Source organism: Lepisma saccharinum, chromosome 5, assembly GCF_977018435.1.
Source record: "Lepisma saccharinum chromosome 5, izLepSacc3.1, whole genome shotgun sequence".
Taxonomy (NCBI): domain Eukaryota; kingdom Metazoa; phylum Arthropoda; class Insecta; order Zygentoma; family Lepismatidae; genus Lepisma; species Lepisma saccharinum.
In genome coordinates, this window is record NC_139233.1 from 73,028,660 (window position 1) to 73,051,658 (window position 22,999).

General features: G+C 38.5%; 1 protein-coding gene across 1 annotated transcript in view; it reads right to left on the reverse strand.

Annotated features, from left to right (window-relative positions):
* LOC145988067 (uncharacterized) overlaps positions 1–22,999 on the reverse strand; it is a 38,378-nt gene that overhangs the window by 6,519 nt on the left and 8,860 nt on the right. The window contains exons 4-6 of the mRNA XM_083122904.1: positions 13,974–14,149; positions 4,298–4,421; positions 3,200–3,301 (exon numbers count right to left, since the gene is read on the reverse strand). Of these exons, the coding sequence (XP_082979030.1) occupies positions 3,200–3,301; positions 4,298–4,421; positions 13,974–14,149 (402 nt within the window). The remainder of the gene's footprint in view (positions 1–3,199; positions 3,302–4,297; positions 4,422–13,973; positions 14,150–22,999) is intronic.

Below are 22,999 nucleotides of genomic sequence, written 5' to 3' on the forward strand. Positions count from 1 at the left end.
TCTGTTTGTGAATATCGTTTGAAATTGCGCGTGTGCGTGGGAATGAGTGCGCACGCAGGCTCCCGACAATCTATGAGCAGCATCATGGCAACCAGGGAGGTGCAGTCTGGCGTTCGGAAAAGTTCGGAACCATTCGTAAACCTCCACGGATGACGTCAGCCACGGGACATGTCAAAGACGAGCACCAGCAACGGCATAGGAATTCACACTTCTTCCGTGTTTTCGGAAATAAATTTGTTATAAAATCGAATGAATGTTCTAGCGTGTGTGTATAAATAAATGTATATGTATAGAGCAGACTATATCTAGTAAACTGTGTCGCTGAAAGTTAACTATCAATAGAATTACATGGAATGAAAAGCGGAAAAGCCGGCTCGGAGGTGGAGCAGAGAGGTTTGTTCAGAATGTTCTATTTGAGTGGTGTAAATTCGTGTTTATGGGGGTGAAAAGTTATACTTAGAGCCAAAATTACCACAAAGTTGTCCTTTTTAAAACATTGTGTGGGGTGTTAGGGCGAAGTTGTTTGATAAATCACTGGGACCGAGATATTACAACTTCATGTTTATAATCCAAAAGTTACTTTTTTAGCACTTTCATCCTTCAGTGTTTGCAGTTTCTTTATTTGTTCTTCAGCACATTTTAATTTATTTTTCAGAGTTTCCAACACACTATTTTGTTGGAGATTGGGTATATTGGGTATATTTCCACTACTCAAAGTGTCTGAATTATGTGCCATGCAAATTCTTTTGCGAGGAGACAACTCTTCAAGTGTGTCCACTGCTCGCTTTCGAATCTGACGTTTATTGGCACGTAAACTCCGATCAATTATGCCATTTGGCTATTGAACACTAGTACAATTCACCACACAACCACGCAAATTTAAACATGGTACAGCGTTTCTATTAAACTGCGGTCTACAGGTAATAATACTCAGCAGTTCTGCTTTTAAGTTCCGTTCGTAATCGGCATACAGAAAATGCGATGAGCACACTGTCGCTGTTTTGGTGTTAACAGGATCTAATCTCTTCACTTTGAAACCCACATCTTGCACGTAATCGGATCCTTTAGAAACGAAAAATAGCTGACACCCAGGCACGTATCCAGGAATTCCTTTCGGCGAGGTGAGTGAACACCATTTTTTAAGGGGTATTGTATGTTTAAGGCCAGTGGTGGCAATTCGGTTCTAAAACTGTGGGGTTTGTAAGGAAAGTTTACTTTCTCTTGATAGACAAAGCTTAACATTAGGAGGACATAGTGTGGAGGCAAGAAAATGGGGAGCAACTATCCCTTAAATCGTCTTCTTGAATACAGTTGGATCGCGAAACAATTAATGCACAGTGAAAACCCTTCCGTTCCCAACACATCTAATGTTTCGTCTCCCAATATGGTTAAATGCTTTCTTATTTATCTCCAGTGATGTGCCCAAGGGAGGGTTGGTGGGGTCATAGCCCCATTTAAACGTCAAAGACAAGAAAAGATGCCTAAACGAGAACTGACCAACAAAAATAGTATACGTAACAACTTTCCCTTCCGAAAATTCTGGGAACGCCACTCGTTATCTCGGACATTTTTTTTGAAATCAAGTCCCCAGAAGTTTTTATGGTTTCATATTGGAGACTGAAGTAAAGCGCCTTGTATACAATCAAATAAATCATGAACAAGTCCTTGAATTGAACACTTAAAAGGCAATGAAGTCAGAAACAACGCAATTTTTCTAATTGGATCCAAGGTCCGGTCAAAGTATATCTATTTAGGAATGGTTCTAATTAACGCATATTTATCCTCATTATATTCTAGAATGTTCCGCAGAAAAACGATTCATAGATATTGCCAGTAGTTCGACTCCTCTTATTCAAGAACATCCCCTCTCGCGTCTTCCAGAGATTAGAAATTACAACGAATCGCCCTACGTGTGGAGCTACCTTTGTTGTGCAGCTTCCAAATACTGACAAGTCTCTACATAGTGCTCAAGTTCACTGCGACAACACTGAAAGCTCAAGTAAAGTTTACGTGCAATATTATCAACAACAGGGTAATTCTCCGTCTTGCTTTCATAAGTATTTCTCTCCTTAAATTATCGTCACACTATTCAAGATGATAAAAACCTAATTTTATGTAATGTAGACTGAAAAATTACCTGAGGGGACTCGAGCCACCTGATCCCTATCTTGGATACGCGCTAGTAACAATAACAGGGTTATAGAACATTCTCAGTCATATTATTGACGAAGCCGAAAGCCTAATTTTATCTAATGTAAACTGAAAAATTTCCTGGAGAGGGGGGGGGGGTCAAGCTCCCTATACCCCACTTTGGATGCGTGCTATTATCAATAACAGGGTTACAGAACATTCTCCGTCTTGCCTTGATAATTATTTCTCTCCTTAAATTATCGTCACATTATCTTATTTCACACAACAAGAAACCAAAATCCTCATTTCATCTAGTTTAAACCGAAAACTTTTGCTTAGATATGTGCCTGTCCTACTGTATTTCTTGCGTTCTTCGATCACAAAGCAACAGCACAATTGCGCGGCATTTTCATGAAATGTTATTGTTGTTGAAAAAAATCTCCACTATCACACAAGAGCTACAGAAAAAGAAAACACAAGGCACTTTCACACAAATGGAGATCCTATAACAAGCGGAAAGGTCTGTGACAGCGTTAGTTCTGTCCCGTGAGTGACGTCAGGGTTGGGAACGCCCACGACCCTCTTTTTTCAGCTTCGGGAGGGAAGACTGCGCTACTTTCTCAACTATATTATATACTTACTTTGATGGCAACTGTGTTTTGAGACAGGCAGGGTGTTAGTGGACTTTTTGCCGCAAGGAACAACAATCAACTCAGCTTCAGTGAGTAACTGGCTATCATCACAGGCGGCAGAGTTCTATGAGGAGGGTATCCAAAAACTCGTAGTTCGTTACGATAAATGTTTAATCCGGCAAGGAAATTATGTAGAAAAATAGAGAAGTGTATGTAAATTCAGAAAATAAATGGTTTCTTGAAAAATATTTACTTGCTTCGTTTTTATTGCAAAACGGACTTTACTTAAAAAATAACCCTCGTATATCTGGTCCTGTCTCCGCTTCCCTTGATCATGAAGTGGGTTTTTAATTTTAGAGTGTGAGTTCTGTTCATCAAACAAATCATATATCCATTTTTGTTTTACCAAATATACAAATGCTTCACAATTTACTTACCCACGGTGTTATGTCCAGGTAGGTACTTTCAGACTCGGGATGTTTGATTTTTACTGCAGTTTCATGTTTCTCCTCTTTGAAATATTCCAGCTTCAAGCTTTGCTGTAAATAATAATACGAGTAATATAATAATAAAATAAATACTACTATGCTAGACGCTATGACGCAAAATTCCTTTAAGGTCAGGACCAGGAAAGCGACTTTTTCATTAGGTGACACGTAGTCAGTGCATCAATTCCATCGCCGTTGTTTTCTGTTTTCTGGCTTTCGAGGCCTTTCTAGTACCTTTCAAGTAGATTCCCATTGTCTTCACGGTACCGGATCAACAAATATATTTTTGAGCTACCTCCAAAATATCGGACAATATCCTACCGGGGATATTGTCCGAGGTCCATGTCACCGAAATTTAGGGAGTGAGTGAGTTCTGTTCATCAAACATGCGTTCACTAGTGAAATGACGCGCTGTATGATAATCATATAATGACACGACAAATAATAATAATAAACACCTAGACATATAATTAATGTGTGTGGTTGTGAGAAAGTAGAGAATCAAGACAAACTACTATGAGAAGATGAGAAACAGAATTACAGGGGAAGTGGGCACTTAGGTTTTTAAAATTATTTTTGAAGAAAAGTTGGCCATCATATAATGCTACAACACCGTGTGACGTGAGTTCTAGTCCTGGGTAGGACATGGTGTGCTTGTTTACAGGTAGTATTTGATTAGGGGGAGATCCTTCCCTCAGCGTACTGTATTCCCGCTCTTTGGTTACTAATTTTTTGTAATCCGAAAGAATATAAATATTTCAATTCGAACCCCTGATCCAGAATTCGGTAACCTTCAATGAAGCAGTCTCACCCCAACTCTTCCTGTGTTCTCTTCCATAGACTTCTGGAGATGTACAACCTCCTATTATTTTTTTCCAATTTTGCTTAAAAATGAATATGTAATTGACTTGCTTTTGTTGTAATTTTAGTGCAAATGATTTCAGTACTCTATCTCGAACTTGTAGTAGTAAATAAATAGAAGTTAATAAACAAATATTAACTACCCTAACACCAGACACGGGAATTCAATTGACGCTAGTCACTTACCTTATTGTGCTCTATAAATAGCACGCGATCGGTTGAACCAAGCGTCGTTGGCGTGCGAGATATCCACACTACAGTGAATCCATTGGTGGGATTCTTTAACATGTCCCTCAGCCAAGAAGCAGTGCTAGAAAAAGGCAAGTAAAATTCATAAAAAATACTCAACAATTGAGTAAGAGGATACATCAGGGTGCGAAATCATCGAAGACTTGTCGGGGAGAGAAAGATCTTAATCTACAAACACGCACGCACGCATATTATTTATATATATATATATATTTTCCCGCGTAGCCAAGTGGGTAGCGCTCTCGTCTTTGATGCGAGAGGTCCGGGTTGGATTCCCGGTGGGTGTCCTCGAACTTTCGGCGTTGACTCAGCATCGTGAGGACAATTGGGAAGCTACTTCAAGAAGTACGAGGGCAGCTGGAAAAGTTTCTGCAATCAATATGAAAAAAGACATGTGAAATTCTGGGAATGGCTTTATTGTTTTTCAAATTATTCACCCTTAAGATCGATACACTTTTGCATACGCTCAAACCAATTTTGAAAGCATTTTTTCTACTCTGAAGCTGATACCTCAGAAACCGCTTTTCGGAATGCGTCAACAGCTGCTTCAGGCGACACAAATCGCTCACCACCCATCTTATTTTTCATGTGTGGGAACAAAAATAAGTCATTAGGTGATAAATCAGGTGAGTATGGATAATGAGTCATTAATTCGACATTTTTATTAGATCAAAAATCAACAGTTTGGTGTGCTGAGTGGAAACTGACGTTGTCGTGTTGAAGAATAATGCGACGATTTGGGTTTGTTTTGCGCAATTCATTGGTGACCTCTGGCAAACAAATTGTTGTATACCACTCAGCATTTACAGTCCATCGATCTTCTAAAGCTATTGTTGCCACATATCCAGTATAACCGAAGAAACAAGTAATCATTTGCTTGGCAGCACTCCTCGAACGAACAACTTTTGTTGGTTTCGGCTCACTTTGAAACACCCAAACAGTGGATTGCTGTTTAGTTTCGGGTTCGTATGAATAGATCCAAGTTTCGTCCCCTGTAACGATGTAGTACACCAAATTTGACTTGCCTCGGTTGAATTTTTTGAGCATTTCTTTACACCAATTTACACGAGCCTGTTTTTGAGCTTCGGTCAAGTTGTGTGGGATCCAAAGGCTTGAAAGTTTCCATACGTTCAGATGACCATGCAAAATCGTATGTATTGCTTTCATGTCAATGTTCATGGATGCCAGAATCTCACGGTATGTCACATGCCGATCTCTCTCAATCGTTTCACGCACAGCATCAACATTACTGGCAACAACAGACGTGGTAGGACTACCTTCACGACCACACGGGAATTCGAAAATCCAATTGTGCACAGTCCTATTGGATGGTGCTTCATCCCCAAAAGCCAAATGAAGTCGCTCGATGCATTGTTTCGGTGTTAAACTACATTTTAAATCATACAAAATCATTGGCCAAAATTTTCACGAGAAATTTCCATTTCTCACACGAAACTATACTTCTTCAAACTGCTGTGAAATATAAACGAATAGGCTTAAACAAACAATGAAAGATAATTTAAATATAACAGAAGATCTATTCTTCCGATTTTTATAATAGCGGAACCCTAGCGCTACTGTTGGTGGTAGCAGAGCGTATAGAAGAGGAAGTGTGTGCACTTCGTTTTCTTCCCGTAAGCCAAGTGAATAGAGCGGTGCCCCACCGAAACACTGGCAGCACCTTCGCTTGCGAGCGTCTTCTGCTTGCAGTGCGGCCGCGCTTTACGTAGAGCGTTGTGTTTTGTTGTGCTAGAATAACATTGTGTACTTTTATTAATTACAACATTGTTACGTTATTGAGTTTAGTGTCGTTAGATTTGTGATTGATCCGTTGTGACTAGTTTGTGTTGTGTTCAACGCATTATTATTGTGTTTGAAACAGCAGCGAGCGAAAACTACAAGATGCCTACGTATTTCGTACCCGGCTGTAGATCTGGATATGACCGCTGTTCTTCAGGCAGTAGACATTTTTTAGGCCACCTAAAGACAGTAATTGTTTCTCAAAATGGGAGGGTGACATCCATAGAAAAGATAAAAAACTAAGTCATAATTGCTATGTGTGTGATATTCATTTTTCCACTGACCTTTTAGTGAAAGTGGATTCGTTCATAGTGGATGGCGATACAGTAGAAATTCCACGACAAAGGTGGAAATTAAAACCAGAAGCAGTTCCTCATATATTTCCTAATTTGCCCAAATACATCTCTAAGACAGTTAAGAAGCCAAAATCTCCCATGAAAAGGCAATCCTTGCGGACAGATGATAATAAAGTAAGTACTCGTCGCAATGTATCATTAAGCTTGTCAGTAGAGGATGATTTGCTTCACACTGCGGATGCTAGCAATACAATAGCATTGCTAAAGAAAAAAGGATCAGAAGCACATACAACTTTAATAAAATGGAATGCTGTCCTTAGAGATAATCGAAATTCCTTCGCTTCAGAAAAAACTCTAGAGTCCTTAAGAGTGACTTTAGAAAGTACTTTAGAAGTGTCCGAATATTTGTGGAAGAACAATTACAAGTACGTTTTGACAGGAAAATTTAATCAAGATCCCCTAGATCGCCATTTTGGTATATTGCGGTCGTTCACTTGTGATGATCATCCCTCCACTGTGGATTTTCTGCACTTACATATGCTGCAATCAATTTACGTACCAGCAAAACTTGCTTTATTTTCGGGCGGAAACTGAATACAGGACTGAATCTCCTCTGACGTCTTTTGTTAATCAAATGCGAACTCTGGCAAGAGCAACCGAAAATAAAAATCTTTCGATGAAGAAGCAAGCTGAAAATAAAATAAGGGAAAAAAATTCCATTGTTGAAGATGAAATTCAAATACCGGACTGGGAAAACAACATACCGAACTTAAAATGAACAAAGTGTTGATAAAGAATACTTGGTGTATCATTTGGCAGGATACATAGTGCGGTATATTTCCAAAGTGACGGATTGTAAACTGTGTACAACTTTTCTGCACGGGGAACCAACTAATGTACCTGCCTCACTTACGTTAATCCAAGACTATGGTTCGGGCGACGGCTGTAAATACCTTACCTATGCATCGAAAAGTATTTATGATTTGCTGTTACGAGTGGAAGAATTTGTTGTAGAAAAAATATCATGTGCTAATAGTTTATGGGGTGATATATTTTTTGAGCGTTTGGACAATTTAAATATAATTGCTGTAAAAACTTCGCAATTAGGATGCTGTGAAGATCATGTGCTGCGTACGCTACATAAACTCGTATTTCACTATCTGAAATGTCGATTTTTCTTCCGCACCAAGGAGATAAGAAAGGAATTAAGTGCCTCGAAGACAGCAAAATCATCTCGGAAATTCTCCAAACTATCCAGCTGCTGAGCTTTTCTCCAAACGTAAGTAACATGCATTTTTGTTTCTTATGTAGTTAGTTATGTAAGCAACGCGAGGATCTTCCGCGCCCTTTCAAACGTCACCACTGCCATCTAGGCGGTGGACCACGGCAACTCAGGGAGTGCGCACACTATTTCTTCTATACGCTCTGGTGGTAGTTTGCAGAAACTTTTCCAGAGCCCTCTCAGCGGTCTCCGGTCACGGAAACCGGAAAACAGTAGCGATTGGATCCGATGCGCTGACCACGTGTCACCCAATGAAAAGCCGCTCTGGTAGGCTCTGGCCCTTCAAGGGCTGTTGCGCCACGGAGTTTAATTTTTTAGTTTATATACAGGGTGACTGCTAATTAGATGTATTCCCTGAAAGGGGTTAAAGTAGAGACAATTTGCAATAAATTTGACCATATGATACCCCGTCCGAAAATTAGTAGTTTTCGAGATAATCGAATTTCTTTTGTTTCTTTAAAAAATGACAATTTTCCACATAAAAAGATGAATTGAGAAAAAACTGCTCATTGTATGGAACTTATTCCAGCGTTTTCTGATAGCTAACAAATAAGTGGTTCGTTTAAAAAAAAGTTTTTCCCAAATTACAATCACATGTAAGTAACGGGTGGGTCTAAACTTACAAGTGATGATAAAAAAATGCACTCTTAGTTTACTTGGCAACGTATTAATAACAAAAATGGTATGACACGAAGCGTACAAATTACTTAAATTACTTCCTTGTGACATCTGCTATCCAACAAGGTACAAATGTTGCTAACATTCACATTTGTGTACAAGAAATAATACTTCATTCATCTTCATTTGAATGGAATCAATGAACAATACAATTAAAGAACATTATACGTCTTGCTCAAAGTGGGCACCTCCGTTACGAATGCAGGCACGCAGGTTTTACGGACATTTGTTCTCTTAACTCGGGATGTGATGGTGTCCTTGATGTGTTGACCAGCTGTTAAGATCCTCTCCCTGAGCTATTCTTGCGAGTTTACCGGTGTCTTGTCATGTGGCTCCAAATGTAAAAGTCGCAAGGCTTCAAATCGGGGAATCGAGCCGGCCAGGGAATCGGTCCGCCTCGGCCAATCCATTTCTTTGGGTAATTTTCATGCAGCCACTGTCGCATGCCCAGGCAGAAGTATGGATGGGCGTAATCAACAATCATTTGAGCGAGCCATTTTTCCTGCCCCAAATCTTGAATGGCATCACTTATGAACATTTTTTGAGTAACGGCATGGCAAAGTTGTTAGAGGATGTGCCTCTAGCTACAAGACGTGACATGATTTATCAGCATGATGACTGCCCAGCTCGATCCCCCGATCGATTTGACTATACACCGGTAAACTCGCAAGAAGAGCTCAGGGAGAGGATCTTAACAGCTGGTCAACACATCAAGGACACCATCACATCCCGAGTTAAGAGAACAAATGTCCGTAAAACCTGCGTGCCTGCATTCGTAACGGAGGTGCCCACTTTGAGCAAGACGTGTAATGTTCTTTAATTGTATTGTTCATTGATTCCATTCACATGAAGATGCATGAAGTATTATTTCTTGTACACAAATGTGAATGTTAGCAACATTTGTACGTTGTTGGATAGCAGATGTCACAAGGAAGTAATTTAAGTAATTTGTACGCTTCGTGTCATACCAAATTTATTGCAAATTGTCTCTACTTTAACCCCTTTCAGGGAATACATCTAATTACCAGTCACCCTGTATATATATATATATATATATATATATATATATATATAATATACACCATGATTATTATTATTATAATATGACATATATATTTATGTCATTAAATATAAAATAAATTAATAAATATTTTAAAAAATATATTATTTAATACATAGAAAAAATTAATTTGTAACTTTTATACATATCAGATATTTATAAAGTAGCAAACTAATTCCTTTACTAACTGGTTAAAGATGTCAATTAATTACAAAATAATTGAAATAGTTTTATTATGTAATAGTTGAAATGAAGTTGTTGTTGTTTAATTTTTGCTTTCTATTAACGTAAAGCAATTAGATTTCATGTTTATATTTGTCATGCATTCTTGTTTTACTTCTATTGTGCTTATGTTGCTATTAGTATAGATCTGTTAATGATCGCTTGAAGAGATGGTGTATGTTTTCAATATTATCCCTAGTAAAGTATATTTGAAGTCAAATCTAATTGTTCATCTTATAATAAAAACTCCCTCTCGGGAAATTTTTGGTGGGGAGAATTTTTGAGGCCGAGATTTTTGGTGAGGGAGAAATCCCTCCCGTCCCATCCCATCGCACCCTGGGATAAATCTGGTAGTTGCGGGTGAGGTGTCAGATTTTCTGGTGTGGTTGGGCTACTGGGTGTCTATCAAAGATTTGGGAGCCACATCATTCAAAAAAAAATATATTTTGATATTGACATTGTTATTTTGTAATGCTGTCGTTGCTCCACACTGCCACTCCATTGCTACATCTTCAAGAAGCTGTAGAGTCCAGCGCAGATAATTCTGCCGTGCAATGCGCGACAGAACTAAAGAAGCAGTGTTGCTAATGGAGCAGATAGAAAAATCGCTGCGGTGCGCCGATGCACAGCTGTTACGTACAACAATAAAATTAGAGAATTCAGGTCTATCTAACGTTGAGTTTTAAACGTCATGCATTATACCAGGACTAGGATTAATATGTACTAACAAGTGACTATGTATGTAGCTACATACATATGGACTAAAAATTCGCAAAATATGAACTAACACATAAGTAAAATTACCAAAAATGCTGCAAAGAAGACTTCTTCATACGATTCCTTATTTGAGTGATTTCAAACAAAATAAAAAAATATATATATTATTTTTCATTGCATCAATGCACTGGTGGCGTTCTAACTTTTCACTCCCAAAACCCGTATACACTGGTATGGAACTGCAACGGCAGATAATAACATGCCAACGTGTTAAACCGCTACAATTGCACCATAACACTCCTCCTGAAGCAGTATTATTATTTCCTCTCTGAGATCGGCGACAGTCGGTTGCCTTTGTTGTACATTTACAAAGGATGCCGGCTTCCACAACAATAACAAGTACATATACTGCCACTAGACGATAAGCTGCGCGGCTTTTTCTTTTGTTATGAACCAGGGCCGGCGCTAGTCATTTTGCCTCCCTGGGAGGTGGCGGCAGATGCCGCTCTATTTCGACCCCCCCGGTCATTACGCAGCAACGGAAAATTGAAAATCAATATATTCCTAACTAAAACATCAAAATATAAAATAAATAATGAGACTTCTTATGCTATTTCAATACTATTCAGCGCAAAAGAATATCTCGCTCGATCACAGTTTTCAATAGGCTTATTTTTTTCTTCTCTTCAAATTTTGCCGCTCTGGGCGATGGGACGGTTCGCCCTCCCCTTCCGCCGGCCCTGCTATGAACTTGGTCACCCATCAAAGCATGGCAATTTTAACACAGAGAACAATATGTATCGCATTAAGCAGCAAAAATGACAGCCTCCTCTATGCAATTTCTACAAGAACACGTGCCGGAGCCAGAGTTGAAATGATGTTGGAGCCACATAATTTATTTATTTTGAATAATTCCAAAATTATGAAATATGAACAATTTGTTGCTGCTGTTCGCTGCTCTCTTGCCAAAATGCTTTATTGGGATGCTAACACCATGACTGGCTTCCTCCTTCATGAACTCGTGCACGTTGCTTAGAATTTCCCGAGCTTGGCTATGCAAGGTTTTTGATTTCAACTTCGACAGAACTGGAGGCATTATGGAATTTAACGTTCATTAGCAAACACACACTTTTACATAAACACACGCAATACACGCACACAACGTCAAACCGGTCAAATACTTAGTATAAAATAAAAATATGGTGCTTCCAATCCAACAAAACTCACCGCCACTTTACCTGCTTTCCCCTTCCGTGACAGAAATAGTGCTTCATTATTACAGTTGGCAACACTAGTTACTAGCTAGCCAATGAACATGCACTGCATAAAAGAAGCAACGACTACGCCGTGCTATATTGCCACATTGCCGTCCCTGCTGACCGGTGGGAACCGCGAGCTGGAGCGCTGTTCAATTGTTTTCAATGAAGTTTGCGCGAGTGTGTCCAGGAATGGAATGACAATATGGCAACAATAGCGAAGGTTTTCGAGCAGGGTAGAACACGTGATGCTAAGAGAGAGGGAGACGAAACGAAAATACGTTTCTACGCAACGGCAAATTTACGTGTGTGGCACTCTAAGTAGTGTGGATTAAAGCTGAACACAGCAACATCGTCAGTGTATGGTAGCAGTTTCAAGATGACCAAGTAAATAGTCAAGCCGTTAAGTATCATTTCCAGTTCTTTCAAAGTGTAGTATCGACAGAAGTTATCTTACATTTAGTGTGTCGAAAGGCTATGATTACGTGTTGGCGGTTCTCCCTCCCCTCTTTATGGTTACATATTCTCGTTTCGTTTTTAGGTAAGGCTAGCACCTAGAAACATGGTATCGGTAGAGTGGACAAGAAAGCTACTTTCTTTCCTGTACGTATAGATTTACGCAATATGTTCCCTTGTACAAAAAGTACAAAAGAAGCTATGTACTTTCATTCGATTGTTCTTTCTGTAGATGCATTTTTTTTAGATTGTTTCAAAAGTTACGAAGAGCTCTCTTACATATTTATATGGTCTACAATAATTTGCGATGTGAAAAGTAATTAATACTTGACAAAATTGATTTCTTAAATATGTACACGCAGTTGTGCTTTATTGAGTTTATAAATTGGATACAAATTTTAATTTGAACAACTTATGTCATTAAAATTATGTTGAATATGTTCAAATAAAATAAATATCTAGCAGAATTCTTGAAATTGTTTGGATACGCGATTATTATTAATATTACATATTCTATGATACTACATATTTAGCTACATATCCTTTTGATAATACATATTTTGGTACATATTTTATCAATTAATGTTACATATTTAGGTACATATTTTATCAATTATTGTTACATATTTATGTACATAATTTGTACTTTGATATTACATAAAAATCCTGGCTCTACTCATCACCTTCGTGATTAACCAAAAGTGGCATAAATGGGAAGTAAAATAAACCAAATAAATCGCTCTCTGCATCGACATCCTCCTGTCCTTCTCGTCGCGTCTTCGCATCGACAATAAACACTCGCTCATTTTGATACAGAGCTTGAAGAACATACATTTCAACAATGGAGCAGTTCTGCCAGATTCTAATCGTATGATGAGATGAATAGAGACTAAATTCAAAATATATCTCAAGGAGAAACAAAAACAGGGACATCTGGTAACCATAAGGCCCGCTTTACACGAAAGCATTTTCCTTAACATTTATGCCATGACCAAAATGCTACCGTCTAAAGTGAGAAATGTTATGGCATTTCAGATGCCATGGCATAGTTATTTCATGGCATTTTTTTAAGGATAGAACCGGCTCTATTTCCGTAGCATAACCAATCAGAAGCAACTTCATGGTGACGGGTGCAAATGTAATGGCGGTCGCGTGAGATGTAAACAACGTATCACTTCACACTTTCAAACGACGATAACTATTCAACCGAGAGGAATATCGCTTCGTAATAAATGGTTTAAGGTAGAGAAGAATGGCACTGATTAAGTACATACTTTACAAAGTTTACTGTACACGAATGGATGAATATTTTAGCATTTTCAATTGTAAGCACCGTGCACACAGCATTGACGGTGTAGCTCGACGTGCCTTTCGTGCTGTATGTATTGTACATTGTAATTGAAACAGGTAACAGAAATGTTCCATAAAATGCTTTCGTGTAAAGTACTATCTGTTATAAGATTTTTGGAAGCATTTACGTAGTATTTATGCTAGCAAAAATGTTAAAGGAAATGTTTTCGTCTAAAGCCGGCGTAATCTAGGACGCACTCATATACACTGACGTACGCAGCTCCTCGAAAAATGTTGAGAGAATCAAAATTTCCCAATAAAAGTTGTAAGGAACTCGAGAAAATTAAAATTGGAAATGCAAACTTGCGTTAAAATGGCCCCCGATTACCATTGTTGTATTTTAACAATTTTTAAACCAAGGTTAAAAATGGTAATAACTAAATATTTTATACCTAAACGCGGCTACGTGATATTCACTTTTACACACGTATGCTAGTGCTCATACTAAGGAAGATGCTAACAAGAAGAATATAAGGAGGAATTTATTCTCGCTTACCCTGGATCCACAGTGGCTGTGGCTTCTTCAAGGATGAGCACTTTGCTTTGTTTCAACAGCATTCTTGCCATGTCCACTCTTTTCAATTGACTCACTGTGAAGGAGCAGTTAGCACTGTTGTCCATTGGCAAGTAGAGGCCTCTCTCGTGCTTTTCAACAATATCCTTCAGCTCTACCTAAAAGAAAAACAATGTTTATAGATTCATTTTTTATACGCTATTGAAAAAATCGTTAATTAAGAAAAAAATAGTAATGTTAGTACCGTAGAGTACAAGTTTACGTTTACGTGTACTGAGATTAGCGACAACTCCATTCAAATTTGAGGGGTAAAATAAAAATCATATACATATACAGGTGTAGAAAAATACAGGACGTCGAAAATTTTCATCTGGCGACTGAATTTTAAAATCCAGTTCTATTTTTTTAATATTTGAGTTCAATTACGTAAATTTTAAGTACATTTTTCTGTAAATAACGAGCACAGTATGTGATTTTTAATACTTGTGTGTTTTCTGTATCACACGTATCGTTAAATCAGAATAATAAACATGCCACCGGTCCTATACACAGGCTGCAAACCCAGAGACTGAACCTAGACGGACTCGAACCCATGCTGTCCTGCAGTCGGAGTCCAAAGCACAGAGTCTTAGACCGCACGGCCTCGAAGGAGGACAATTTGCACTGTACATCTTGTTAAATTGCTCTTACGTGAATAAACTTTGCAGTGTGCCTTTATCAGAAACGGCGAACAACTACGAAAATACAAGATCTCGTCTTTAAACACCTATTAAACACCAGAACTGATCAACCTAACTTCGTCCCTGCACAGTGCAGAATGATTGATTGATTCTAGGAAGGGTTGACAATGTTATTTGAAAAAAAATATTACTTTTTTAAATTTTCGTCTGTACCTGCTTCGATGCTCTTGTTGTCGGTCCAAAAGAGATATGCAGATCTGAAAGCTATTATACGGACAACTGAATAATAATTTTCCAAGAACGTCAATAGATGTCAGTACTTATCTGCAACTATCAAATTATCATTTTGTTTACTTAATCTCTACTTAATTATTAAAATAATATCAGAAATTAATGTTCTTAAATTAAGCTTATAATGAAATGTACAGCTAATTTATACTTTTAGGGTACTTTTTAAGTTACTTCCAGTCAATTGCAGTATTTCGCAAAATATTTTAATATGGTGTTTTTTTTATATGATTTAAAACGTCCGATAAATATACTAGAGACCCTACCAAAAGACAACATTGTCATGTTTTTTTTCAGACAAACAGAAAAAAGTACATATGCGAGTGCTTTTCATGAAATAAACACTTTAATACAAAATTGGAATTATTATGTAATGTTATTGAAAGGTACATCAAGATCAAGAAAGTGTAAGGGCATATTAATGCACTTATAACTAAAAGATGCAACTAAAGTACAATTTGTAAAATCATTAAATCTGAACTTTGAAAATATACTTGGAAACAAACATTTCTCCTGAAATTAAATGAATGTAGTGTGAAATTTTAATAGTCAATAGGCCCACCTTTAAGTTTCAAGCATATTTGCACACGTTTTCTCATCCACACCAATTTCTGGCATTCTTGGGGCGTAATCTTATTCCATGCTTCGGAAATCTGTTCACTAAGTTCCTGGACATTCTTTGGCTGGTGTATGGCTACACGAAGAATTTGTTTATTGTGTTCGCCACGCAGGTTATACTCACATTCAATGCGACTGCAATTTCTCTATGAGAGCTATTGCACCTGTACATACCAATTATTTGCCATTTCACGGCCACGGGCACAGATTTTTTCCCCATTATCATGTACCTTGCGATTCAAACAGCCTGTTTATTATCAAGAGTAACGAAAACAGGTTTGGACTTGCACAATGCTGCTACTCGAGATACAGTAAGTAACATTCTTATTCGTACAGACGGATTTTCAAAGAAAATGCTTTAATATCTGAAAGGAAATACACTCTTTTGAAATTGTTTCTTTACAATTCAATAACTAATATCATTAGGAACATAAAATCTTACCCAAATTCTGTATAACCAATAGCAATAACAAATTAAATGAAACTGAAAGAGAAACATGCCATTTTTTGTACAACTTTTCTATTCGTACACTTAGTAATATAAAATATAAAAGTATATTCAGAGCAAATTGACTGCAGTTCTAATACTTTGATGCGTATCCTTTGGCTGTAATTACTGCTTGGCACCCGTTCTTCATGTACCTGAGGGAAACCTGGGGGTTAAAGGCGGTCAGGGGCGTGATGCTGATCACATCACCTCCACTGACAATAACAAATTAAATGAAACTGAAAGAGAAACATGCCATTTTTTTGTACAACTTTTCTATTCGTACACCTAATAATATAAAATATAAAAGTATATTCAGAGCAAATTGACTGCAGTTCTAATACTTTGATGCGTATCCTTTGGCTGTAATTACTGCTTGGCACCCGTTCTTCATGTACCTGAGGGAAACCTGGGGGTTAAAGGCGGTCAGGGGCGTGATGCTGATCACATCACCTCCACTCATGACCGGATCAAGAAAGTGTGGGGCGTTACCCCCACACCCCCTATACGCCTTCCTCACTTTACTTTTACCTGTTCTTCATAGAATTAACCAGTTTCCGACATGTTTCAGAGCATATTTTATTCCACTCGGCTTGCACAACAGTTTTCAACTCTTGTTTGGACTTGACGCCTGCTTTATGGACTCGCCTCTTTAAAATTGCCCATAAATGCTCAATGGGATTTAAGTCTGGACTTTGAGCTGGTGTTTGTAGTAGTTTGGGCACATTCCATATTAGCCAATTCATGTTAACTCGCGCCTTATGCTTACTGTCATTGTCTTGTTGATATCTGTAGATAGGCGGCATTTCCATTTTTTGGGCACTCTGCTTTACATTGTTCTTCAATATGTCCAAATAGACATATGCATCCATGATACCATCAATAAACTGGATTGTACCAACACCTTTGGACGACATACAATCCCAAATCATTAATGACCCACCACCGTGTTTAACTGTTAGAACTGTGTTAATGTGATCATTGTCTTTATTTGATTTTATCCAGACCCTATTTATCCCATCTGACCCGTATATATTAATATTGGACTCGTCTGACCATATGACACTATCCCACAATTCTTGGTCCTTGTGGATGTGCTCTTTCGCGAATGAAAGTCTATTCCTGCGATTCACATTATGTATACATACGGCCTCTTCCGTGGTATTCTGCCATGATATCCATGCTTCCACAAGGCACGTCGGACAGTTTGATCGGACATCATCTTGCCAGCAACATTTTCTACTAACGGTCGTAACTGAGGAACACTTAGTCTAGGGTTTTCTCACACTCTTTTTAAAATAAAGCGTTCATCACGTTTATTCACCGTCTCTCTTTTAGTTTTCTCGGTACATTCTGGTGTGGAACCTTCCTCTCTAAATTTGTTTACTAATTATGTATTGAACTGTGGAGTGTGATTTATTGACTGTTTGTCCAAATTTTCTTAACGAATAACCTCTAAGGGCCAAATTTATAATAACATCCTTCAGATCGGAACTAACTTCCTTCACCTTGCCCATTTCGAACACTCTGACAGATAGACGATAGGCCTACAACAATACCTACGCCAGCATTCCGCTTGACGGGGAGCGCGCCTGCATGTTCAAACTTGTTACGAAGCAGTTCTCCCGAATAGCGGTGGCGCTGTATGCGAGGAAGATTGAAACTCTTGCCTGTACGAATAAAAATGTTGCATGAAACAGCATGTTTTTATCTTTTCACACAAATTAAATGTCTGTTTATAAACTTTGAACATACATTTTTATTGACATTTGTTGGTGAAACCTTCATTAACATTAATTTCCAGGTACGTATGAAAATGATTATATTTACTAGTAGATATAACATTTTTTCCTCGGAAATTCTATGTGTACGAATAACAATGTTACATACTGTATGTTTTTTCTGCGCCATCTATTGACATATATTTCAACTAATGACATAAAATTTGTTCACTCCAGCGCAGTCGCTGAGGAAGATGTTTTTATCTGAAGACATCTCAGCTTTCGCTGTATTTTTTTTCTTTTGCGAATTTAGAAAAAAAAATATAAAACACGAGAAAATGTTTTTGGATGTTTTTGGATGTTTTTGCGCCAAAACCTTCGTTTATTTTCCACAATATTAGATAAAATTCAGTACTGTCATAACGACGTCGGTTACGTGTATACACATTCATCTGCACTTCAAAATGATGGATTTTTCAGTTAAGAAATTTGATTTTCCACTTTCGTATCTCAAGAACTACAAGACATAGACCAATATTTTTTCGGCAATATATACCTCATACACTATAATACTTCCATACAATTTCACTCCATAATTGTACAAAAACTTTCGGTCAGGTTTAATTTACAGAAGGTTGTTCGGGATCTCTGGTGACGATTTTGAAAGCCGCTGGCGGCCCTGTTATCAACGTCAGTCCGTCCAAACGGTGCATGCTGAGTCACGTCAGTACCGAGAACGCGTGTGCAGAGTGTTGTGCCATTTACCTACAACGATGCCGAAGAAAATTGAACCATACTGGGAGGGCTACATAACAGCCCTTTCCGATGCTAAATATAGCTATTCGGCAATCAAAGAAATGTGCAAGAAGCGTGGTTTTGTGATATCGAAGAACGGGATCGGTGCGGTATTGAACAAAAAAGGCAAAGGCCGACTAGGCCTAATTCCACCGGGGAAGAAACAGGCAAATCCACGAGCAGCTACGAGTCGTACACCGGACATAGTGAGAAAAGTGAAGGCCCTTGTGTCAGGTAGTAACCCTGCCCCCCAAAGGAGCATCGCACGTAAGTTGGGAATGTCTGTGTCAACAGTGAACACCATAATCAAGAAGGACCTGCAACTAGAAATGCGGCATAAGCGGCGAGTTCATAAGCTGTTGCCTCGTCACATTGCGGAACGTCGCATGAACGCTAGAAAGGTCTATGAGACCTATCTTGCAGGGGGGGGGGGATGGAAAAATGTGGTGACATTAGAAAAAACATATGTCTATACCTTAGTGACTGTCACAAACCCCGCGCGATTTACTACCGCCCTCGCGACAAAAATAATTATCAAACATTGTATCGAGAATGCCAGGAAAGTTTTCCACGGGGTTTCATGATCATCGCTGGATACTGCTATAATGGCAAGCTAGCAATTCGCCGTGTAGCTAATAATGTGAAGGTGAACTCCACGTACTATCAGGATGAGGTTTTAACACTCATTTATAACATAGATGTCCCGGCACTGTATGCGGAGGCCGAAAACCAGGTCTGGGTGCACCAAGATAAAGCATCCAGCCATACCTCCCTTTCGACTCGTCTATTCTTACAGCGAATGGAGGTGGAAAGTGGCATCAGTGTTGCCAATCTCCGAATGCAGGATTTCCCTTTTACCAGTGTAAAATTTCCCTTTTTCGACCTAAATTTCCCTCTATTTTCAAAACACATTTGAAGCTGTATCTTTGTATTACTATAACTGTTAATCAGGACCATATATAAGGGGGTTTAGTGGGTTCAAACCCCCATTGAATAAAATACTAGAAACTGATCACAGTTTCATAATATAATTATCCTAAAATAAAAATTTGATTTTTAAAATAAAACACTAATGTATTGAAAACATCCTCAAACCAAAAAGAAAAATCGTCTGCGGCGCAATGATTATCGGACTTTCAAACCCACCCATTGTCAAAGCTTAGCTAGGGGCCTGCTGTTAATATTTTTCTTTTGACGCCCGTTTTGCCTGAGGAACAAATATTATTATTAATAAATATTTATGAAAACCATAAAGCTACGCACGTACACAACCTTTAACTGGTTGTAGCCAGCCTTTGAATTGCGGGTCTTCCTGCCACTCAATTCGAAATTTTTTCACATGTTTCCCAGATATCTTTCCATCCGCAGATAAATCCCCACGACATTTTCTAACCTTTTTTGGGAATTGCAGGTAGCTTCAGTCACCCCTTCCATTCTCCTTGCAACGACACAGGACACACAAACTCACACACACAGACACTAAGACACGTTCTGAAATGATGGATGGAACAAGGAAAGAAGTTGAAAATCGCATCCCAAATTCTTTCCAGGTGCAGCGCGGCTCGTGCCTTGAGGCCTTTCTAGGAAACGCGACAAATATAAGACTGATCGGTCACGGTCATCTATAACAGGGAGAAAGAAAGCTTACTGAAAAGTGTCACTGTTGCTAACTATTCATTTGGAAAAAGTACACGCTGAAAAAAAATATTTTCGAACTTTTTAAAAGAACGAAAATGTAAGTTTAAATTTCCCTGTTTTTTAGCTATTTTTCATTAAATTTCCCTTTTCCCTTTTCACCATCAAATTTCCCTGTGCCGAGGGAAATTTCCCTGCTTTTGGCATCACTGAGTGGCATCCGTGCAATTCCTTACAGCGACATTCCGGTCAAGGCGCCAGATGGGTCACCCATGGACTTCTGTGCATTTGGACTCCTAAAACGGGCCTTAGGAAAGAGACGTCCACGCACTCTCAATGGCCTCTGGAAAGCCTGTCAGGAGGAGTGGGAAAAATTGGACATGATAACTCTTCGGAAAAGTCTGTTGCAATGGAAATTCCGTTGTCGGGCTATAGTGAGGAATGCTGGTTTTCCAATTGAGCATGATCGTTGGTGGCGACATGGGTTTTCATGAACTTATCACCCTTCCAACATTGTCCTCAGAGATCGCGAGCGACCTTCTGTATATGAAAAAAGTTGGTGGTCTTAAACTTTTGGTAAGGACTGTACAATCTTGTATGTAGTAAAATGGTACTCCATCCTCTATGGGAAGGAAAGGGACAAATACAACTCATTGGAAAGGGGTGGTGGAAAAGATGATCCAAAAAATAAAGAATTCATTGTTTGGACATGCTACGATATACTTAGTGATTTATCAAGAATCGCATATTTTAAGAAAGATTTGGTTAGGAGAAACATTCTTTTTGTTATTTTTAACTTTTTTTTCTCTGTGTAACCTAATTGTTTTTAAAAGAAATGTATGAAGCAAAAATACAAAATATCATGCACTAAATATTTGGAGGCATGAAGCCTCCTCCAAGAAGGAATTCTGGGTGTGCCACTATAGTGAAGAAAAAGAAGAATTTTCAAATTTCCTCTTCCGTTATTTATCGGAGAGATTCGTATCATGCTGATATAGTTTTCGGAAGCTACTTTCCTGACATTTTTTTATTTCGTTTGTTTCACCTAGGGCGCCGAATATTTTCTTGCGGGTGTAAGTTGGCAGAGTAAAGTGTGCTGCGCCACTGACTACGAGTGCCTTTCTTTCTTTGTAGGAATTTAATCTTCTTTTGCCACTGGAAATAGTGGTGCTTCATGTATTTTGTCACCATGTTTGTGTCCGGATTATAGCATACGCCCATTCCTTCCACAAGATTGCAAACTTTATTGTTTACACGCAGGCCCACATCACAAATCCTTTCAGACCAAAGGGGTCCCAGGTTCGAATCCAGGCCTGGGCAAGGATGTTTGTGAATGCTTATTCATCAATTTCATCATCATCACTCATCTCCATCTTCGCAAATTAGCCAAAAGTTGCACAAAATGCGTTGTAAAATAAAGCAAATCAATCAATCAATCAATCTTTCAGACCAAAGCGACACGTGTCACTTGGAAACAAATCTTCAGAAATAAATGCAATCTTTTGTACCGAAGTGACACGTCAAGCAGCATATCTCGTTGGTCGCTTTCTTGTCGCTCGGACTTGGGTGTTTCTCGATATCTCAGTCTGGTGGTCGCTCATGTGAATGTTTTTTACAGACTGGAGCTGACCGTGTCAAAATCCCCATGTTGCTTGTCGCTTCGGTCTGAAAGCTCCTTGAAACACGCGCGCTACTATAGTGGAGCCCAAGTTAAGAGTTCAGTATGGGCCCTTATGGGCTTTTACTTTTGAGATCACCACCCCTAAACAAGTGTGTTTCTGTCAGAAACAAAAGTCGTTATCATTCGAAGAGAAAATAATAAATAAGCAAAAACCAGAGGAAATGTAAGGCTTTGATGGTTTACATCTTCTTTTGCAATTCGGACCATCAAAACAAGACGTTTTCCTTTCTTGTGTTTACCGCGATTTGGGGAGTTAAAACTAACAGCCGTCCGACGGTTGCCACTTGCTGCAAACACGTGTTGGGAAGAGGGAAGGGGGCGGGGAATGGCCAGGCAAAAGTTCGTGAACTGTTGGTTTGTTGTTTGCGTACGCGCTTTCTCATTTTGGGTATTTCTTGAAGGAATTTATTATTATAATTATTCTACAACAGCAAAATGGCAAAGGGTGGTATTATCAAGCATAAAAGTGTCCAGAGTCTTACAAGTAAAGAGAGACAAATTGTAATAAATATAAATATACTTCAAGCAGAAAAATCCCGGTAAAAGTGTTAGTTGGACTGCAAGCGAAAATGCTGAAACGACTGGAATTTCGTTCAAAACTGTTTACAAAATTAATAGCGAAGCGATTAAAGGTCCTCTTGCAACACCAAACGAGCAGAAATAACGTCAAGAGGTAACGACTTCGAATATAACTTTAATACGAGGCGATGTGCAGCGAAACTTCGCAGGCACATTGTATATAATACATTGCCGGATTTTTCGGGAGGAGGTTCACTTGCCCCTCCCAAAATGATGATTAAGAATTATGAAAAGTATTGAGAGCGTTATATTAAAAGATAAAAAAAAATGATCGAGCCATTTTTCCTAGATAGTTAAAAGAATGTCAGTCTCCTTTCTGTAATTATCCTTCATATGAGTAAAAATTCAATAGAACTCCTTTTATTTCACACCTCTACTAATAATTGATTGATTGAGTTTTAAGTCCAATTTTATGCGCAGATAGGTTAGTTGGGACTGGACCTACAGTTTTATGTGAGATACGAAGTACTATGTGCCTCCAGCAGGTATCGAACCCTGGATCACTTGATTATAATGCGACGACG